This window comes from Neophocaena asiaeorientalis, unplaced genomic scaffold, assembly GCF_003031525.2.
Source record: "Neophocaena asiaeorientalis asiaeorientalis breed wild unplaced genomic scaffold, Neophocaena_asiaeorientalis_V1.1 scaffold601, whole genome shotgun sequence".
NCBI classification, from domain to species: domain Eukaryota; kingdom Metazoa; phylum Chordata; class Mammalia; order Artiodactyla; family Phocoenidae; genus Neophocaena; species Neophocaena asiaeorientalis.
In genome coordinates, this window is record NW_020174793.1 from 2,343,206 (window position 1) to 2,363,531 (window position 20,326).

At 35.5% G+C, this 20,326-nt stretch overlaps 1 protein-coding gene across 1 annotated transcript in view; it reads right to left on the bottom strand.

Moving 5' to 3' along the window:
* Positions 1-20,326, bottom strand: part of CNTN5 (contactin 5) — a 504,363-nt gene that overhangs the window by 175,714 nt on the left and 308,323 nt on the right. Inside the window, exon 11 of the mRNA XM_024760353.1 lies at positions 892-1,019. Within this exon, the coding sequence (XP_024616121.1) occupies positions 892-1,019 (128 nt within the window). The remainder of the gene's footprint in view (positions 1-891; positions 1,020-20,326) is intronic.

Consider the following 20,326-nt stretch of genomic DNA (forward strand, 5'->3'; position numbering starts at 1 on the left):
GTATGCTATAAGTGAAGACATTTTCTAAATTATGTTCCTTCCTTCCCAGGATGTTTGCCTCTTTTCTAAAATATCAGAGTGCTGGCTATTTTAATTACATTTCTCTTTCTAAAGAAAAGGGAAAATGAACATTACTATATTTTTTGTGGTCAAAGTATGATTCATTATATACTACATGCACAAATGGAAAAAATTAGTGATATACTTCATCGTGAAAAGTATTCCTTTACCAAATGAAGAGAATGTCTAAGATAGGAGATTTTCTTAGTACTGAACAATGACAGGTAGTCTCAAAAGAAGGTTCTAGACTTGGAATCTAGTTCACTTTAGAACTAGAAAACTAACAGAAACATTTAAGCAGTAATATTTATAATACTAAAAAGTTACAGTGTATAAAAATTCCATTGATGCAGAAATCAAAGAGTAGCTCTGGTGTCAGTTTATCTGATGTATATTTCAACACCACATGTTCACGTCCTCCTTTTGCTACTCTTTTTTTGCCCCAAATCCCCAGTTGAAGTGGTAACAAAGGAATATTACTGATTGATGCTAAAATTAATCTTGATTCAGGAAAATATTTTTATACTGTTGGCATACTTTTAAATTTTGAGACATCGACTAAAACTTCAGAAAGCTTTCTTTACCCTCCCACATAGTTTGTTCAGAGCATAATATTTAAATTTCTACCAACAAGGTGTTCCTTTCTTCATAGTCCCCTAAATAATGGAAAGGTACAATTCGACTGTGTTAGTTCTTTGTGTACAATATATTTCTTGAACAGGAACATGCACACACATACGTGCAAATACACATACATGCATGTTATATTTATTCACTTTCTGATAAGGCCATGAAACTATGCTTATAAAACATGTAGCCAGATTTTCTTACCTTTCACAGAAACGGAAGCTATGATTTCAGCAGAGCCAAAGACATTTTCCCCTTGGCAAACGTACTCTCCCTCATCTGATTTAGAAGCATTTAAGATCCGTAGACTCCCGTCTGGAAGAATAGCTATTCTGAAAATTATTAAAAAGGTTTTTTTTTTCCTGTTTTACTGCAAATCAAGTAAGTGGTAAAAAACTCTCATGAAATCTGAAACCACTTCCAAGTAATAATAAATAAGGTAAAGGATCACTGTGAAAATATGCAGTGATAGTAGAAATGTTTTGCCCTTCAAGAAATTATGCAATAAACCCACATAATACCTTCTTATATTTAAAAAGGTTAGGGAGTTACAGGTTATTTTTCTTTTGACAACTTTATGACAGCTCCTTTTAAAACTTGTGGAAAAAAAGGTGACCCTGAATTTGGTTATTAAAACTTCTACTATAATATCACCAGCATTATTTTAATATTAAGCTTGAGGTATTTCACCTCAAACCAAGAATGATCTCAAAAATCAAATATAAAAAGAAACAGCATAAAAACATAGAGGAGGACAAGTACAAACATAAAATTAATTGTATACAGCCTTGAGATGATTTATGGTGGTTTCTCTGCAGTGCAACCCGTGTAGCAAGGGCGTGACAGACCTGATACCTGAAACCTGGGATGCTCGTACTGCGCTTTTCAAACATAAAAGCATGACATCTGAATTTGCATTTGGGCTCTTTCAAGACCTTTATCAAAACTGGATCTTAAGTCTTATATGAAGGTGAGAAATTAAAGCATTATTAAAAATTTTTAGAAGTTCTGTGAAAATGAGGTTGACATTCAGGATTACCATATTCTCCTGTGTATTCATCATTCCAGAAATATAAGGATATCAAACTTAATTAGAATTTTTATCCTTTTCTCCTTCTTATGCTCCTGAAGTATAACCTATTATTGCACCAGTGCATCGACCTACTGAAGCAACCCGAGACATAACAGAAATGGCTGTTGTGATTTTATTTGATATGCCACTAGAATTTAGACTGACTTAGGAAAGAGGAAGTAACAGTATGTGCTACTTTAGGTAGAAAACTAAAGGTCTCACTGAACTTAAAATCCTAAAATTGGATCCTCCTAGTTCTGAAAAGAATAGTTTATTGCAGGGCAACATGATAACATTAAACTATTTAAGATACAAGGATAATGGCTAAATCAGTTTATCAACATCCTTTATGTTATTTAAAAATATGTATTCAGTTTTGCCAATCAGTCCAGAACTGATGGTTATGGGCAGCATTGAACTTTTAACAATTGGATTAGATTCTAGGCTGCTGAATATTGCTTATTAATTTATACTTACATATTATTATCCATAAAGAGACCAGTTTAAAAACATCATACTGCTTTCAATATGGATCAAATTTGATTTACAATGTATGAGAAGGGAGCCAAATTTAGAAGCAAGCCAAACTAGCAATAGAGGATTTGACTGTAATTTATGTCTAGCAGGGATATTAATGAGACATTTGGAAAACACAGTGGTCTCTGAAGTTATATAATCCATTTAAGATGGTCAATGAAAAATTCTGTTTGTTATTTAGATAGCGCTATTTCTATAAAAATGCAATATATGTACTTATTCCATTTCAATCACAAAGATACACATGCTACAAAAAGATTTATTTGAAAGCAAAGATTATACTTTTTATAAACAAATAAGCCTTCTCTTGTGAGAATGACACACTTTATTGAAATATAGTTAAATGACTACAGTTTGTGCAGATTATTAATATTGTGAAAATGTCTACATTTTACTGACTGGTGTAAATTCTAACCTAGCAGGTGAGAAGTTTGGCTTAAAATGTCACCCCCTTTAAAGAAATAAATGTATCTTAGATATTGGTAGTATTTTAGCTCTTAATTTAAGATAAGTCCTTTCTCACTGACAGGAGGCAATATGAACACTCCTGTACTTTAGGCCACTGATCCACTTGGAGGATGAAGAATTTTGAATACCATGGTGTTTTTTACCTGTCAAGTGACAATGTCATTTAACCAAAAGCCTGTCTACTGATTCAAGTTGCAAATCCTTATCAGATAAGCTCTTTTTTTTAATTTAGAAAAGAAAAAAAATAGAATAGACAATGAATCCAATTTATATTATAACATCTGGCTATTGCAAACAAATACTGAGATAATTGAATACTGAATTAATATTTCTTTGCAATTTCCAGCTTCTTTGTCTTCTGCCCTATGCTATTACCATGTGACTCCTACATTTGGAATCTTCAGATTTGTAGACTAATTCTTCTGAGACATCCTTGAACTTGGAATGGGGTAATATGGGAGTGGTAAGGTGACGGTCTGCTGTGGACAGGGAGAAATTTTAGAAATGCAAACCAGCATTCTAGCACTTAGTATCAAGGCACATTTACTCTCTTCTGGTCTCTAAATTTCTTCACAAGTTTCTGCCTCGACCTGGAGATGTCTTGGTTCTCATCTTGCACTTAGTTACTGGATCTTTGCCTTGGTAACTTGCCCAGTACCACAATCTACCTAGTATACCATTGTGCTTACCCTATCTTGCAAGGATTCATTGCTAACTTCCTGATGCCTATCTTGATCTCCAAATTTCAGGATCATTTTCTGGACGCTCCATTTCCATGTTTGGCTTACCTGTCAGATAGTACAACCTATTTTAGACCTTTCCAAGTGCTTGTCTGGGAGTACCATCTATACACCTGCTGCCATATTATTTAGAGATCATGCTTTGACTTCCAGATTAGATTTTTTTCTGGTACCCTGTCATAATGGATATTATATCATGGAATCATTAATCACTAATTGAGACTGTGTGCTTTAAAGTCAGAGAGGGTTGCATTCAAATCACTGCCATTGACGAGTACTTGTGTGATCTTAAAATTACTGTCTCTTTCCTTATATGTAAAACTATCATAATTATATCTAACTAGTTCTTTAACAGTATTAACTTGATAATATATATAAATTATTCTATTTTTGTGGTGTGTGTAGACATTAATTGAAAATTTACTCAAAATTTTAAATAAAATTTGTGACAAATTTTTAAAAAGAAAAAGTAGAGAGTGCCAGGGAAAGTTCTTACTATGAAAGCCTCAACTATTTAGGGTGTTAGATGAATCTTTTCTGAATGAAGTATTGCAGTGAGAACTGAAGGATGAAAGAGAGCTAACTAGGCAAAGTGTGGGAAAGCAGAGGGAATGACATTTGTAAGGCCCCCAGATGGGAAAGACCGCAAGACCTTGAAGAATGAAATGGCCAATTACGATGGCATATAAAAGCAGGAGCAGAGAGTGGCTCAAGGTGAGACTGGAGAGGTAGACAGGGAGTAAGATCATGCAGGATCTCTCATACTATGAAAAATATCTGATCTTTATTTTAGGTCAATGAGAGCTGCTAATTTTTTTTTAACAGCTTTACTGATGTATAATAGGCATATAATAAGCTCGCATGTTTAAAGTGTATAACTTTGAAAAGTTCTCACGTATAGATATACAGTCATGAAACCATTAATTAGCATCGTCGAGATCATCAACATATATGTCCCCCTCAAATCTTCCCTGTGTTCCTCTGTATTCTCTCCCCCCAGCCCCTTCTCATACCACCCTTATCACTGGACTACTACTGATCTGCTTTCTATCACTAGAGTAAGCTTTCACTTTTACAAAATTTTATATAAATAGACTCTTAACACTATGTACTCCTTTTATTTAGTTAATTTCACTCAGCATAATTAAGTTGACATTAAATTGAGTGTCATCCTTGTTACAATGATCAAGAATCCATTCCTCTTCATTGCTGAGCAGTATTCTACTGTGTGTAGATGGCACAATTTGCATATCCTTCACCTTTTGGTGGATGCTTGTGTTATTTTCAGCTTGTGGCTATTACAAATAAAGCTGCTATGGAGATTTGTATATATGTATTTTATGAATATTTGCTTTATTTCTTTTGGATAAATACTTAGAACTGTAATGACTAGATCATCTGGTTAGTTTTATGTTTAACTTTTTAAGAAGCTGCCATACTGGTTCCACATGGTTGTGCCACTTTACATTTCTAACATCCCAGTGTGAGAGTTCTTGCAACACTTGATATGGTCAGTCTTTTTAATTTTAGTGATTACGGTAAGCAGGTACTAGAATCTGGTTATAAATTCCATTTCCCTAATGACTGCTGATGTTGAGCATCTTTATATTTGTTTATTTTCCATCTGTATATCTTCTTGGGTGAAGAGAGTGTGAGAATATTTTACCATTTTTATGGAGCTGTTATTGACGTTTGAGAGTTCTTTTTATATTCTATATAGAACTCCTTTTGCAGGTATCAGACTGGCAAATATTTTTTACCAGTTTCTGGCATGTCTTAGCATTTTTCCAACAGCAGAAGTTCTTGGTTGATGAAGTCCAATCTATTTTATGCTTTGTGCTTTTGTTGTTGTACTAAGCAATAGGTTAGGTTTGTTACCTAACCTAAGGTCACAAAGTTTTTCTCTGTTTTCTTTTTGATGTTCTATAGTTTTAATTTTTATGTTTATGTCTATGATTCATTTTGAGTTACATTTTGTTCATGCTATGAGGTAGGAATCTAACTATTTATTTATTTATTTATTTAGTATATGGTTATCCAGTTGTTCTGTGCCACCATTTGGAAAAGACTATCTTCTCTCCATTGTCAAAAATTAATTGGCATTCATGTCCTGGCTATTGTAAATAGTGCTGCAATGAACATTGGGGTGCATGTATCTTTTTGAATTATGGTTTTCTCTGGGTATATGCCCAGTAGTGGGATTGCTGGGTCATATGGTAGTTCTATTTTTAGTTTTTTAAGGAACCTCCATACTGTTTTCCATAGTGGCTGTATCAATTTACATTCCCACTAACAGTGTTATGATGGTTCCCTTTTCTCCACACCCTGTCCAGCATTTATTGTTTGCAGAGTTTTTAATGATGGCCATTCTGACCAGTGTGAGGTGATACCTCATTGTAGTTTTGATTTGCATTTCTCTAATAATTAGTGATGTTGAGCATCTAAACGTCCATCAACAGAGGAACTGATAAAGAAGATATGGTACATATATACAATATTTATTCAGCAATAAAAAAAGAATGGAAATGGGTCATTTGTAGACATAGATGGACCTAGAGACTGTCATACAGAGTGAAGTAAGTCAGAAAGAGAAAAACAAATACCATATATTAACACATATATGTGCAATCTAGAAAAATGGTATAGACGATTTTGTTTGCAAAGCAGAAACAGAGACACAGACATAAAGAACAAACGTATGGATACCAAGGGGGAATGGGAGTGAGAGGAACTTGGATACTGAGATTGACATATATACACTACTATGCATAAAATAGATAACTAATGAGAACCTATTGTATAGCACAGGGAACTCTACTGGATGCTCTGTTGTTACCTAAATGGGAAGGAAATCCAAAAAAGAGGGGATATATGTATATGTATGGCTGATTCACTTTGCTGTACAGCAGAAACTGACAAAACAGTGTGAAGCAACTATACTCCAATAAAAAAAATCAATTAGCTGTACATTACAGAGAAAAACCATGCATTAGGTAAACCTCTTTCCATTATGAGTTATGGTGTTGCTGACCGTGAGTTCAATGTTAATAAATCACCATTATATATTATATCAGATGTCTTTAAACAGACATGCATAAGACAAGGCTATGTACTAACCAGTTGTCCACAAGGTGATCAGAGACTTGCAGGAACGTAACCCTGTTTTTCCCCCATGAACAATAGTTCAGTATTTGCTAATTCAGTGTTTGTGATGAATTTATAGAACATAGATACACAGAAAAATGAGAATTGACTGTATTTACTGATGAAGTGATGGAGTGGTCTGGGGTTTGCTTAAAAATAATTCACGGAGGCACAGGGAATTAGGTTGGGGCATAGATGAAACACATTGATGAGTCGAAAATTGGTGAAGCTGCAAATAGCTGCTCATTAAACTGTTTTCTCTATTTTTGTAAATGTTTGGCATTTCCTTAATAAAAAGTTGCTTGTAAAATCCCCGTCCAAAAGATAAATCAATTAACATTATAGGTGTAGGTCAACAACTACTTAACTGTCTCTGCTATCTCATTGATCTACTGTCTTGATTACTGTATCAATATGATTTGTCTTGAAGTCATGTAAGTTAATTCTTTCTACTTTGCTCTTCTTTTTCAGAGCTGTTTTAGCTATATTCTTTGCATTTCCATATGAATTTTTCAATTAGCTTGTCAATTTTGAAAAAGCTTACTGAGATATTGATTGGAAGTTCAGTGCATCTTTAGCTCAATTTTCACAAAAAAATTAACATGTTAACGATATGGCTTTACAGTACATGAACATGACATATCTCCATTTATTTAGGTCATTTAAAATTTCTCTAAGAAATATTTTGTAGTTATCAGTCTACAGGTCTTAGATATCTTTTGTCAGATTTATCCTTTTTTTGATGCTATAGTAAAGTACTTTTAAAAAATTAATTAATTAATGCATTTATTTATATGAAATATTTTGAGGTAATTATAGAAAAACATGTAGTTTTAAGAAGTAATATACAGAGGAATAGAGGACATGGTTAAAAATCTTGGGGCTCACATCTTGGGGCCCAACCTCAACATATTGACTCAAGTCTGGGAGTGGATTTCAGGAATCTGCATTTCAGCAAGCTCTTCAGCACACCAGAGACCTTCAAGATGGCAGAAGAATAAGACATGCAGATCATCTTCCTCCCCACAAATACATCAAAAATACATCTACATATGGAACACCTCCTACAGAATACCTTCTGAATGCTGGCAGAAGACCTCAGACTTCCGAAAAATCAAGAAACTACCCATGTACTTGGCCGTGTGGCTGACAGGTCTTGATGCTCCAACAAAGTGTCAGTCCTGAGTCTCTGAGGTCAGAGAGCCACGTTCAGGATATTGATCCACAAGACACCTGCCAGTCCCACGTAATATCAGACGGTGAAAGTGCTCCCAGAGATCCCCGTATCAATGCTAAGGCCCAGCTCCACTCAACGACCAACAAGCTCCAGTGCTGGACACCTTATGCCAAAGAACTAGCAAGACAGGAACACAAACCCACCCTTAGCAGAGAGGCTGCCTAAAATCATAAGAAGTTCACAGACACCACAAAACACACCACCGGATGTGGTCCTGCCCACCAGAAGGACAAGGTACAGCCTCATCCACAAGAACACAGTCTCCAGCCCCCTTCAACAGGAAGCCTATACAACCCACTGAACCAACTTTAGCCACTTCAGGAAGACACCAAAAACAATGGGAACTGCAAACCTGCAGCCTGCAAAAAGGAGACCCCAAACACAGTAAGTTAAACAAAATGAGAAGACAGAGAAATAAATAGCAGATGAAGGAGGAAGGTAAAAACCCTCCAGAACAAACAAATGAAGAGGAAATAGGCAGTCTACCTAAAAAATAATTCAGAGTAATGATAGTAAAGATGATCCAAAATCTTGGAAACAGAATGGAAAAAATACAAGAAACATTTAACAAGGAACTAGAAGAACTAAAGAACAAATAAACAGTGAAAAACAACACAGTAAATGAAATTAAAAATTCTCTAGAAGGAATCAATAGAAGAATAACTGAGGCAGAAGAATGGATAAGCGACCGGGAAGATAAAATAATGGAAATAACTACTGCAGAGTAGAATAAAGAAAAAAGAATGAAAAATATTGAGGACAGTCTCAGAGACTTCTGGGACAACATTAAAAGCACCAACACTCAAATTATAGGGATCCCAGAAGAAGAAAAGATAAAGAAAGGGACTGAGAAAATATCTGAAGAGATTATAGTTGCAAATTTCCATAATATGGGAAAGGAAATAGTCAGTCATGTCTAGGAAGCACAGAGAGTCCCATACAGGATAAATCCAAGGCAAAACATGCCAAGACACATATTAATCAAACTATCAAAAATTAAATACAAAGAAAAAATATTAAAAGCAGCAAGGGAAAAGCAACAAATAACATTCAAGGGAATCCCCATAGGTTTAATAGCTGATCTTTTAACAGAAACTCTGCAAGCCAGAAGGGAGTGACAGGACATATTTAAAGTGATGAAAGGGAAAAAACCTACAACCCAGATTACTCTACCCAGCAAGGATCTCATTCAGATTCAATGAAGAAATTAAAACCTTAACAGACAAGCAAAAGCTAAGAGAATTCAGCAACACAAAACCAGCTCTACAACAAATGCTAAAGGAACTTCTCTAGGTGGGAAACACAAGAGAAGAAAAAGACCTAGAAAAACAAACCAAAAACAATTAAGAAAATGGTCATAGGAACATACATATCGGTAACTACCTTAAATGTAAATGGCTTAAATGCTCCAACCAACACACATAGATTGGCTGAATGGATACAAAAAAAAGACCTGTATATATGCTGTCTACAAGAGACCCACTTCAGACCTAGGGACACATAAAGACTGAAAGTGAAGGGATGGAAAAAGATATTCCATGCAAATGGAAATCAAAAGAAAGCTGGAGTAGCAATTCTCATATCAGACAGAATAGACTTTAAAACAAAGACTATTACAAGAGACAAAGGACACTACATAATGATCAAGGGATCAATCCAAGAAGAAGATACAATTGTAAATATTTATGCACCCAAAATAGGAGCACCTCAATTCATAAAGCAAATGCTAACATCCATAAAAGGGGAAATCGACAGTAACACAATCATAGTAGGGGACGTTAACGTCTCACTTTCACCAATGGACAGATCTTCCAAAATGAAAATAAATAAGGAAACACAGCTTAAATGATACATTAAACAATATGGACATAATTGATATTTATAGGACATTCCATCCAAGAACAACAGAATATACTTTCTTCTCAAAATAAAGAAAAAGAAGAGAGCAACCAAATCAGTAAACAAATCTACCAAAGATAATAAACTGTAAATACTAAATTAAGATTAACATAAAACCATAAATAAATTAGATGCAGAAAGCAAACCCGAAGTCTCCACTTTCTCCCAAAGTCCACCTCCTCAATTTGGGATGTTTCGTTGTCTATTCATGTACTCCACAAATGCAGGGCACATCAAGTTGATTGTGGAGATTTAATCCGCTGCTCCTGAGGCTGCTGAGAGAAATTTCCCTTTCTCTTCTTTGTTCACACAGCTCCTGGGGTTCAGCTTTGGATTTGGCCCCGCCTCTGTGTGTAGGTCGCCTGAGAGCGTCTTTTGGGAAGTCTGAGATTTCTGCCAGCATTCAGTAGGTGCTCTGTAGGAGTTGTTCCACATGTAGATGTAGTTTTGATGTATTTGTGGGGAGGAAGGTGATCTCCACGTCTTACTCCTCCGCCATCTTGAAGGCGTCCCTCCTGTCATCTTCTTAATAGGAAAAACAATTATATGTGTAATTATAATTAAATGAGATTGTGCTAATGGAAATGCACGTTTCCGGAGAAAGTGATAACTAAGATGATACCTGCAAGAAGTAGGAATTAGTCCACTGAATGTCTGGAAGCAGGAGATGGAGTGAAGCATCTCAGATTCGTCAACTTCTTATTGAATAACTTCTGTAGTCCAGACACTACAGAAGGTTATCTGGTATACAACGATGAAAAAGTTCCAGTTCCTACCCTCAGGAATTACAACTAAAGAGGAGTCATCCGACAGGCAAGCAAGAAATTAACATTCAGCATATTAAATTCTGGAAAGGAATAAGCACAGGTAACTCTTTGGATCACATAGAGGGCCATCTCACCAACCTGGGGGATGTGAGTGTGGTTAGAGGAGAAATCTCAGGGGATGTGACAACTCATTTGAGGGCTGAACATTAGGTAAGTCTTATTCTTATCCAGGCTTTGTGGGGGGGATAGGTAAAATTATTTATTGATAAGCCTGTTTTCTAATTGCTTTTCTGAACTCTAGTCTTTCACTCCTTGCATTCAAATTGCACATTTCCTCTGGATTTAACTTCCTAAATTAGAGCTCACTCTTTTGCCTGAAATTTTCATGGCTCTCAGTCTAGCCTGCAAAATAACATACTTCTCCTTTGTAGAACAGTTAAAAGTCTCCACCAAATGGTCATAACTTCTATCATCCCTGATCTCCTGTGCTCTGCAGGTCTCCAAACTCTTTGTAATGCATTTTCTATGTGTGTTTTATTTCATTTGTAAATTACCTATGCAACTCACACACATACACACATAGAGTGCTATACTAATAATGCTAAATACACTGTAAACATATAATAATTAGATATTATAAGTAAAACAAACATGTTATTCCATTTTCTCCTTTCTCCCCTCCCATCCCCTAATGAATATCTTGCACAATTGAACTGTTCAGACCTGTATTTGGAGACCATTTCTCTAGTCATAAGACCATGTACCTTTCAGTGGTTAGATTCCTACCTATTTATCACAGCTCAAACGTGCTATCTGCCTGAACTCCTCCTTAATGCTCTTTAGTTAGGATTATTCCTGCCTTCGTTTTCTACTTCCTCAGAAGCAAAATAGCACTGTCACATTTTTTTCTTAGTACATGATAGCTTGTGTGTCTTATCCACTAAGCACTACAGTTTCAGCATTTTCAAGTGCCTACATTAACACTTGAGAACAGAAAAAAATGATTGGTTCAAATAATTAAAAACTACTTCAGTGTTGAAAATAATACAATGGAATGTTGTAACAATTAGTCAACCCCGATTTATCTCTTCCATTGATGTATAAGAAAGAGTTACCACCGTAAAAATATAATAAAATTTTACTATTATATTAGTACTTTCAATGACAGTTATAAAAATTATTTTAAAATATTCTCTAATAAAAAAGTACATTTTATATGAGATATAGGTACATTTATGATTTTTGATAAAATCTGAGATGAAAACTTTAAAAAATAAGAGAGCTTAGGACCTATAAATGTCTTAATATGGTTCTGCTAATGCTAAGCATTTACTAATCACTTTATATGTGTCAGGCATCATACTAACCTTCCACACCTTATTTCACATAAGGCTTCTAACTATGTGAGTTGAGTATTGCTAGCCTCATTTACTAATGAGAAAACTATGGTTCCTCATAATTTATTGTTTTATTCAATGTTATTCAGCAAGTGACAGTGCCTTGATTTCAGCCAGGGTCTTTGATTTGTTATTTGTTTGCCTGCCTGTATCTACCTGACTCACTTGTAACCTCCTGCACTTGTTGTCTTCGTAAACTCCACAATAGCTGGTACTTAATAAATGGGGATGGAAGTAAACTGGATATACCTTAAGTGATTTATCTTATAGATGAAGAAATTGATGTCCAGAGCATTTCAAATCACTTAAAAAAATAAAATGGCATATAGTTTGTTTGATAATATTTATTATGCTCCTACTGTCTGCCAAGCCCTGTAAAAAAAAAAACTCTTTTAATACATTTTAATTCTTACAAAGACCACAGGTTTAATTTTACACTCATTTGATAAAGAAAAAGGAATAAAATGAGGCACAGAGGGCAGAAATAACTATCAAGATTTTAGAGCATGCCTGCTGGATTCCAAAATTCATACTGCACTTTCAGCTACTATACGTTGACCCAAAGTAAGCATCAGAAGAAAGCTTTGCATTAGATCACAAGCTTAGTGGCAGCTCTGACCTGTGATAGAAGCTGACAGAAGTGGAAACTCAAGGGTAAAAACAGAAGACACATGTTTCCTATAGACGATGAAATAGAGAAATTCACATTCCTTAACTTGATCAGTAAGATTTTACAAAGCTAAGGGCAATATGCACTCAAGGAGGGCTGTGCCGTCACCTTCTCTTCCCTTTAGATGCAGTTTAGCTGGAAGGAAGAAGGGAGATGACCCAGAAAGACATGTATGATGGCCTTTAGAAAGCGAGAGGGAAAGTTTAAGTGCAGAAGTTACTTTAATTAATGGATCTCATTCCTGGCTCTCAGCATCACTGCAAGGAACTTGAAAAAATTGCAAGGCCTTTTGTGCTGAGCCACCGAATCATTTCAGAACCTCTATGCTCTGCAGAAAGGGTGAGATGGAACAGAGGCAGCTTCTTTGTCAGAGCTAGATATTGGAAGGTATTTGCCATTAACAAAACAAAATGAAATAAAATAAAAACCACAAACACATACTTTATTGTCCTCTTTCTGAGGATATAGCTACAAGGATTTGTCACAGACACAGCAAACAACATAGACTGAACTACACTCATTTTTTTCCCTCAGATTGGCTTCTTACACCAATGTTTCTTATTTTACATAAATTTGTATGAAAAATTCTGAATGTGCATGTATCTATTTTTGTGGAGACACTATGTAACTTTCCTCAGATTCTCAAGGGAATCTGTGATGAAAACAAGATTAAGAACCATCATAAAATCTTTTATTTTGTAGATGACATAACTGTACTCAAAGATGGGAAGCCTAGAGTATTACCTTTTTAAAGTTCAGGGTAAAATTCAGACTATTAACTCAGAAGTCATCATTTACTTGTCTTTTTTCCATCATAACAAATTGGTCAAGCCAGATCTATTGCACATTTTAAATATCTCTTACATCTAACCCCTTGATTCTGGCTTACTGGAGTCTAAACACAGTGGGTAATAAACATGAAGTGGTTTTACCTTTTCTAATTATTGCCTTTAACCATGTTCTGTCTAATCCCTTTTTCTACTTCCTTTGAACGTCCAGAAGGTCCCTCAGCTTTGAGATAACTTTTAGTTGTCATAAAGGGCACAATTATCTCTGATGTTCTGCTCTCCCCCTCCACTCACTCAGCCCTTAGCAAGTGACTTGAACCCAGGAAGCTGCAGCTACAAGGAGAATGGAGAATGATCTCTCTTTACACCTTTTCTCTTTCTTCTCCCCAATTCTCTTTCTCCTCTGTGTGTCATAATATGGAGGAGAAAATTGGTAAGGGAGCAGTGTCTCTTCCTCCCCTGACTTCTTTTTGGTCCTTACTGGGATGCAGCTGCCACTCTGGGTGAAGTGCTGTCCACTGAGCCATTGCTGATGGAGGCCTCCAAAGACTGGTGATTATGAGCATGTCAGTTAGTCTGTGGGCCCTTCTTCCTGAGTGTTCCCTGATGTAGCCTCCTTTTCAGGCACTGCCTCTTCCCCTCTCTGTCAGCTCTCACTTCTGTCAATTTGCTCATGGAGCCTAGAACACTCATGCTTTCCTCCCTTCTCTAAATTCCATCCAACCCATGGGAACCCCACATACTCTTGCTCTTCTAAATGGTAGGAGTGTAGGTCTCCTTCCTGCCACCCCCCCTTGCTGCTGTGTCATCTCTCTCCAGTTATCTTCTCCCCCTATTCAAACAGGACCAGAAGATGATCGGCAATTCTGTTACCTAAGCAAATGTTCCATAAGGAATAAGATACCAGTTTTATAATGTCTGTGACTGTCCTTGGAATTTTCTCCCTTACTTGAATTTCAATTTGGGAAGGGTAAGGAAAAAATCTCACAATCCACATTAAGCCAGAGCCTACAAAGAATGTCTCCCCATCTCTCTAATATTGTCTTATACACACAGAAGTGAGGAGGGAAGACGGACATGGAGGTGGAAGATAACGCTATGCTGAGATGACATTTAGACAAGCAGAACTGGTGTAGCTACCTGTGTCCCCAATGAGCTACCTGGTTCCTAAATTTTTAGGTGTCTCTGCAGGATATTAGGTGCTTAGTGCAGCTTTGTTCTCACTTTTGATTTTCAGGTTTAACATATAATTACCACTTTCTCTTACTACCACAACGTTATTTGAAGCTCTCATCAACATTCATCTTTATTTTTTTAACATCTTTATTGAGGTATAATTGCTTTACAATGGTGTGTTAGTTTCTGCTTTATAACAAAGTGAATCAGTTATACATATACATATGTTCCCATATCTCTTCCCTCTTGCGTCTCCCTCCCTCCCACCCCTCCAGGCGGTCACAAAGCACCGAGCCGATATCCCTGTGCCATGCGGCTGCTTCCCACTAGCTATCTACCTTACGTTTGTTAGTGTGTATATGTCCATGCCTCTCTCTCGCCCTGTCACAGCTCACCCTTCCCCCTCCCCATATCCTCAAGTCCGTTGCTTTCAGTACCAGGCCACTCCCTATTTCAACACGTTGGTCACCGTGTGGTGTATGATGCTCTTACCACCAACTTAATGCCTATCCAAGTCTCCATGCGGCATTCAGGATAAAAGCCGAAACTCTTCAGTATGATGTATGATTCTTTCATAATCTTAATCTCTCTCTGCCTTTCCAATCACATTTCAAACTCCTAGCTGCTTCCTCACATCTACACCCATCATGCTTTCTCTTCATAATGAACCACTTGTCAACCTGTGAAGAGTCTATGTCTTTCCATGACCTCAAGTCTTTGCGAGTAGTTTTCCTCTATCTAGCTTTTCCTGCTTCCCAGCTTCAGATCTCTCTGGTAGATTCCTTATCATTCTCAAACTACTTGTTGTTGTTGCTCAAATCACATCTGGGTGATGTTCTGTGATCCTCAGTTATTATCTCCTTACCCATACATCATTATTCTTCTGTACTCTTATACTTCGAATACATTCCTCAGTATCCCAGATCTCAGAATACAGTTATAAATATGTTTTCTAGACTGAAAACTATTTGAGGAAGGAAATGAGCATCATAATGACACAGTAAGTAGTCAACAAATTAGTGCTCAAATCCCTTATCTTAGTATCTGATTAATTACCACATTTAGTATAAATTAATTTATCAGATCCTGTTTTTTCCATAAGGGTCCACACTGAGAGCTCTGGCTATCTAACTATGGGTAAGGAGGCAAAGAGTAAAATTGAAGGGGGCAATAGAAGATATTTTGAGTTAACTTCATTTGATAGGGTTGAAATTCCTATATTTTTTTTCACTGTTAAAATATGTTTTCATACAAATTGTGAATTTTTTTGTTCTAGTTCTGTGAAAAATGCCATTGGTAGTTTGATAGGGATTGCATTGAATCTGTAGATTGCTTTGGGTAGTATAGTCGTTTTCACAATGTTGATTCTTCCAATCCAAGAACGTGGTATACTAAGTGAGAGAGTGGCATGGACATATATATACTACCAAATGTAAAATAGATAGCTAGTGGGAAGAAGTTGCATAGCACAGGGAGATCCACTCAGTGCTTTGTGACCTCCTAAAGGGGTAGGATAAGGAGGGTGGGAGGGAGACACAAGAGGGAAGAGATATGAGGATATATGTATATGTATAGCTGATTCACTTTGCTATAAAGCAGAAACTAACACACAATTGTAAAGCATTTTTTTTAACATTGCTTAAAAAATATTTAAATATTTTTTAAAAAATATTTAAAAAAATATTTTTTCATTATTTGTAAAGGTTTAGGTACATTTCATAGTACTATGGTGTGTCTGTTAGCATGCATATGCCAGTTTTTCCTTATTGACAATGCAAAGCTCCTCAAATCTTAATGGATATTCTTTCTTTGAACCATACTTTGAAAAATGTTATTCATTAGCTAGATATAAACCTGTGTATATATAATATGTTCTTCTATTCTATATTAAATTTATTTGTTCCTTATAGGCTGGTAAAAACCTGTTTCAACTAAGTGCATTTTTTTCATTTTCCCCTGGAAGCATTTGGCTTAACACTAAGGAGAAATTGATCTTACAAAGAAAGAGAAATTAAAACCAAACACAATAGAGCTAGGTAAATGTAGAGTTATGGCACTGGATTCTAAACTTTTCCACTGAGATGTTTCTAAAGCTGAAAGATGCTTTGGAATTGTATATAGCCCCAAACTGAGAACTCTTTTAGTAAAAAAACATAGTTGAGATGGCATTGAATCATTTACCCTGTAGCTTTTCATAGTGTTCTGAATACTCTGTCATTTCATGTTAACTTGGACATGAAACTTGTTAATATATCTTAATGCAGTCTAAAAAGGAAAAGGACGGGTATTTATAAAGACTTGAAATCTTTATTACTCCTGGAGTTTGTGTGAGTTTTTGCATTTTCTTTTTAGTCTGCTGCCTGTATCAATATCTAAATCTCTTAGGAAGCAGAAATAAATTATTGCTCTTTTGAAACCTCTAAGGTCACAGAGATAGCATCCAGGGCAAATTATGAATTTTTGATATCCCCACCTTGGGATGGTTTTTAGTCCATGTTAAATTATACTGACCTAATTAGAAAGCTTGACTGTGGCTAAGCTCTTTAATACTAAAAGAATGCACTTTATTATTTTTTTTTATTAGTTCTCTCTTGGAGAGCAACTCAAGTTAGTTTCTGAACAAAATACATCAACATCAGCTAATTGATTTGTTTGTAATTTTTATTATTTTTTATCAGTTAATTGATTTTGATGTAAGGCAGTATAAGGTAAATTAAAGTATATTAAACAGTCAGTACAAAACCCCACTTCTGCTCTCACTTGTTATCTGACCTTTATTTTAATTTTATGCCTCATCTCTTTCATCTAAATGGACTAAATTTCTAAGCTATTTTTCACTTATTGATCCATAACTTCAAATCTTTTTCTGTCTCAGGCCACATTCCACGATTTCTTTTCTATCTTACAGTAAGCTCCAAGCCCCAGAGTATATGTCTGCTGCTTTCTTTGCTTTTCTTTCTTTCTCTCTCTTTTTTTTTGAATCAAGATCTTTCACAGAACAAGACAGGTTCCCAGTTCCCTGACTTCCAATTTGCATAGACATGCAGGGCACTGTCCTCTTTTGGGGAAGACAGAGAAGAATATAAAACCTTGATCAGTGCCCTGAGATACTCACTGATCCCTTTTTCACTTATGTGAAACTACCTGGCTACTAACAAGACTCATTTGGGTGGTAGGGAATAACTATCAGTATTTGAGAAATTTTAAGGCAGTATTAACTGAAACATAAGGAAATTAAGTGTCAGTTAAAATTTCGGTTGAATTTAGGGCTTAGTTTCACAAATAGAAAGGTTTGGAGAAATGAGAAGCTGTTGTCCAATCAGAAATCATATTAGTCCGACCATCTTAATTATTTTGATGAGAGTCCATTAACTGCATCATTTATATTTCAATTTCTTTTAATCAAAATTTATGTGGTACAAAAAAATCACACACAGGTTTTTTTTAAATTTTAGACAGACAGACTCTGCCACTTATGGGCTGAGTGACATTGGGCAAGCAATTTAATCTCTCTGAATAAGTCATTTGTAAAATCAGGGATGCTAATATTGATGTGGTAGTAGTAAGCATTAGAAATGAATAAAGTGGCTATCACCATGCCAAGAATAATAGAAGGCATTCAGCTGGCATTTGTTATTTAACATTAAAAATAATAATAGCTATTATTTGTGGAGTGCTTGCTATGGGCCAGGCACTGTGCCATATTCGCATACCTGAGTCATATTCTCTTGGGCAGGTGTTTTATTATAGTAACATTAAGCTGAGCTCTAAATGATAAGAGGGAGGCAGCCATGGCATTCAGAATCTGGGAGAATATTTTTGTTAGAAGGAATAACAGGTACAAAGACCCTGAGACTACAGTGAGTTTGGGCCTAGGAACAGTGAGAAGGCCAGGACGAATGAAGTGCACCAAGTAAAGATAAGAGAGGTAAATGTTTGTATTGATGGAAATATTTAAGTAGATTAGCTAGAAATTTTAAATCTAACCTACCATGGAAGAAAAAGAAAAAATATATTTTGCTTTCAGTGAGAATAATCGGAGATGTGAATACAGATCTAATTACTTAAATGGTATTCACTTTAGCTGGAAGACAAAATAGGGGTCATTTATGTATTTAAAAGAAATACTGTTTATATAATATCATAAAATTGACTGAAATAATATGAATAATTTTTTAACATTTCATAGTTCTGGTCAGGTGTTTCGGTTGGAGAACGGCCATTCAAAAGCACATCTTTACTTTTGGCATCTTTAAACAAGGCAGTTCAGTTTTTTTGCTATTTTTAGAGCAATTTTGGTACCTCTGGACTCAGAGAAAGCTCAGCTACCAATTGAATTTCATAGTCTTATACTAACAAGTGCTCTTCATTCTTTCTTCACTTAAATATTTGTTGAGCATCTAGCACGTGTCAGGCATTGTTTCATGCTACACAGATGAGGAGAAATAATTTCTTCGGATAAAGTTCTCAATAGATATCTTTCTGTTCCTTCAATGAAAAATTGTAGCACACTAGTGCCAGCAACAAACCTTGGGGTCTAGAATGATCTATAACTCCACTATCACTATCTTCCTTTTAGCTAGTTAACTGATACCTATCCTTCAGTTCTTTGTTTAAGTGTCACTTCCTTTGAGAAGCCCTCTCTGACTACCCCTGGCCTTGTCTGTTTCTTTTGTTATACACGTGCATCGGATCAGATTTCTATCCTTCAGAAAGAAAAGTAAATTCCTTAACCCAATTTGTTATTATTTATTAATTAGTGTAATATTTATTTGAGGCCTGCTACCCTACTATAAGTTCCGTGAACATAGCTCCAAGTTTATTTGTGTTATTCTTTGTATCCCACATGTCTGACATGGAGATTGGCTCAGATTAAGTTGCAAAAGAGTATTTGCTGAGTGAATAAATAATTGCATGAATGAATATTCTTAAGAAAATATCTCCTATTTTGCCTTGCTTTAAATGCATTGTATCAGTCATTTCATCTTTTTTTCTGCTACTATTAAAATGAGGCTTAAGAAATACTGAAAACTTAAAGGCTTGTTTTTAAACAAAGTCTACTATCTCTTACACATGAGATATGTCTTAATCACACTCTAAGAGCACACTAAAAGAAGATTACATACATTATTAATTTAATATTATTTTCTCTTGATTCATTTTGATGAATATCTACCTTGGTGTACTATTTTAATTGCAGTTTAGAGGCAAGGGTTGGAAGTTGGGGCAGGCAATGCCACTTTATAAAGATGAAAATGTCATGAATTTACATTGCAGCATAATTAGGAACTCCTCTATGGAACATGAATAGGAAGAAAAGTTGGAATTGAGACACTTGGGGCCTAACTCTTCTGCTCCATTGATGTTTGCCGTTAAATAAGTCATTTCACCTGTAAAATGAGGGAGTTAGTCTAGGTGGTTTCTAATGACTCTTTCAGTTCTGAACATTATATGATTCTATAACTAAGAGAACCCATTCAGAAAAACCCAAGGAGGAAGATCATTGTTTATAATTTAGATATCTGACCAAATATGGAATCCATCAGGCAAACTGTTTTTTCAAGATAATATTAGACAAGTGTACACAAATGTAGGTCATTGGCACAAAGCTAGTAACCACTCTTCTTTATTGCCTGTTCTGGGTTAGATGATAGACTCAACTCGAAGGAGGACAAAACTGTTTTTCACTAAATTCTAAAATATTCTTATATTTTTTTGCTTAAATGAGTCTTTGGGTGACCATG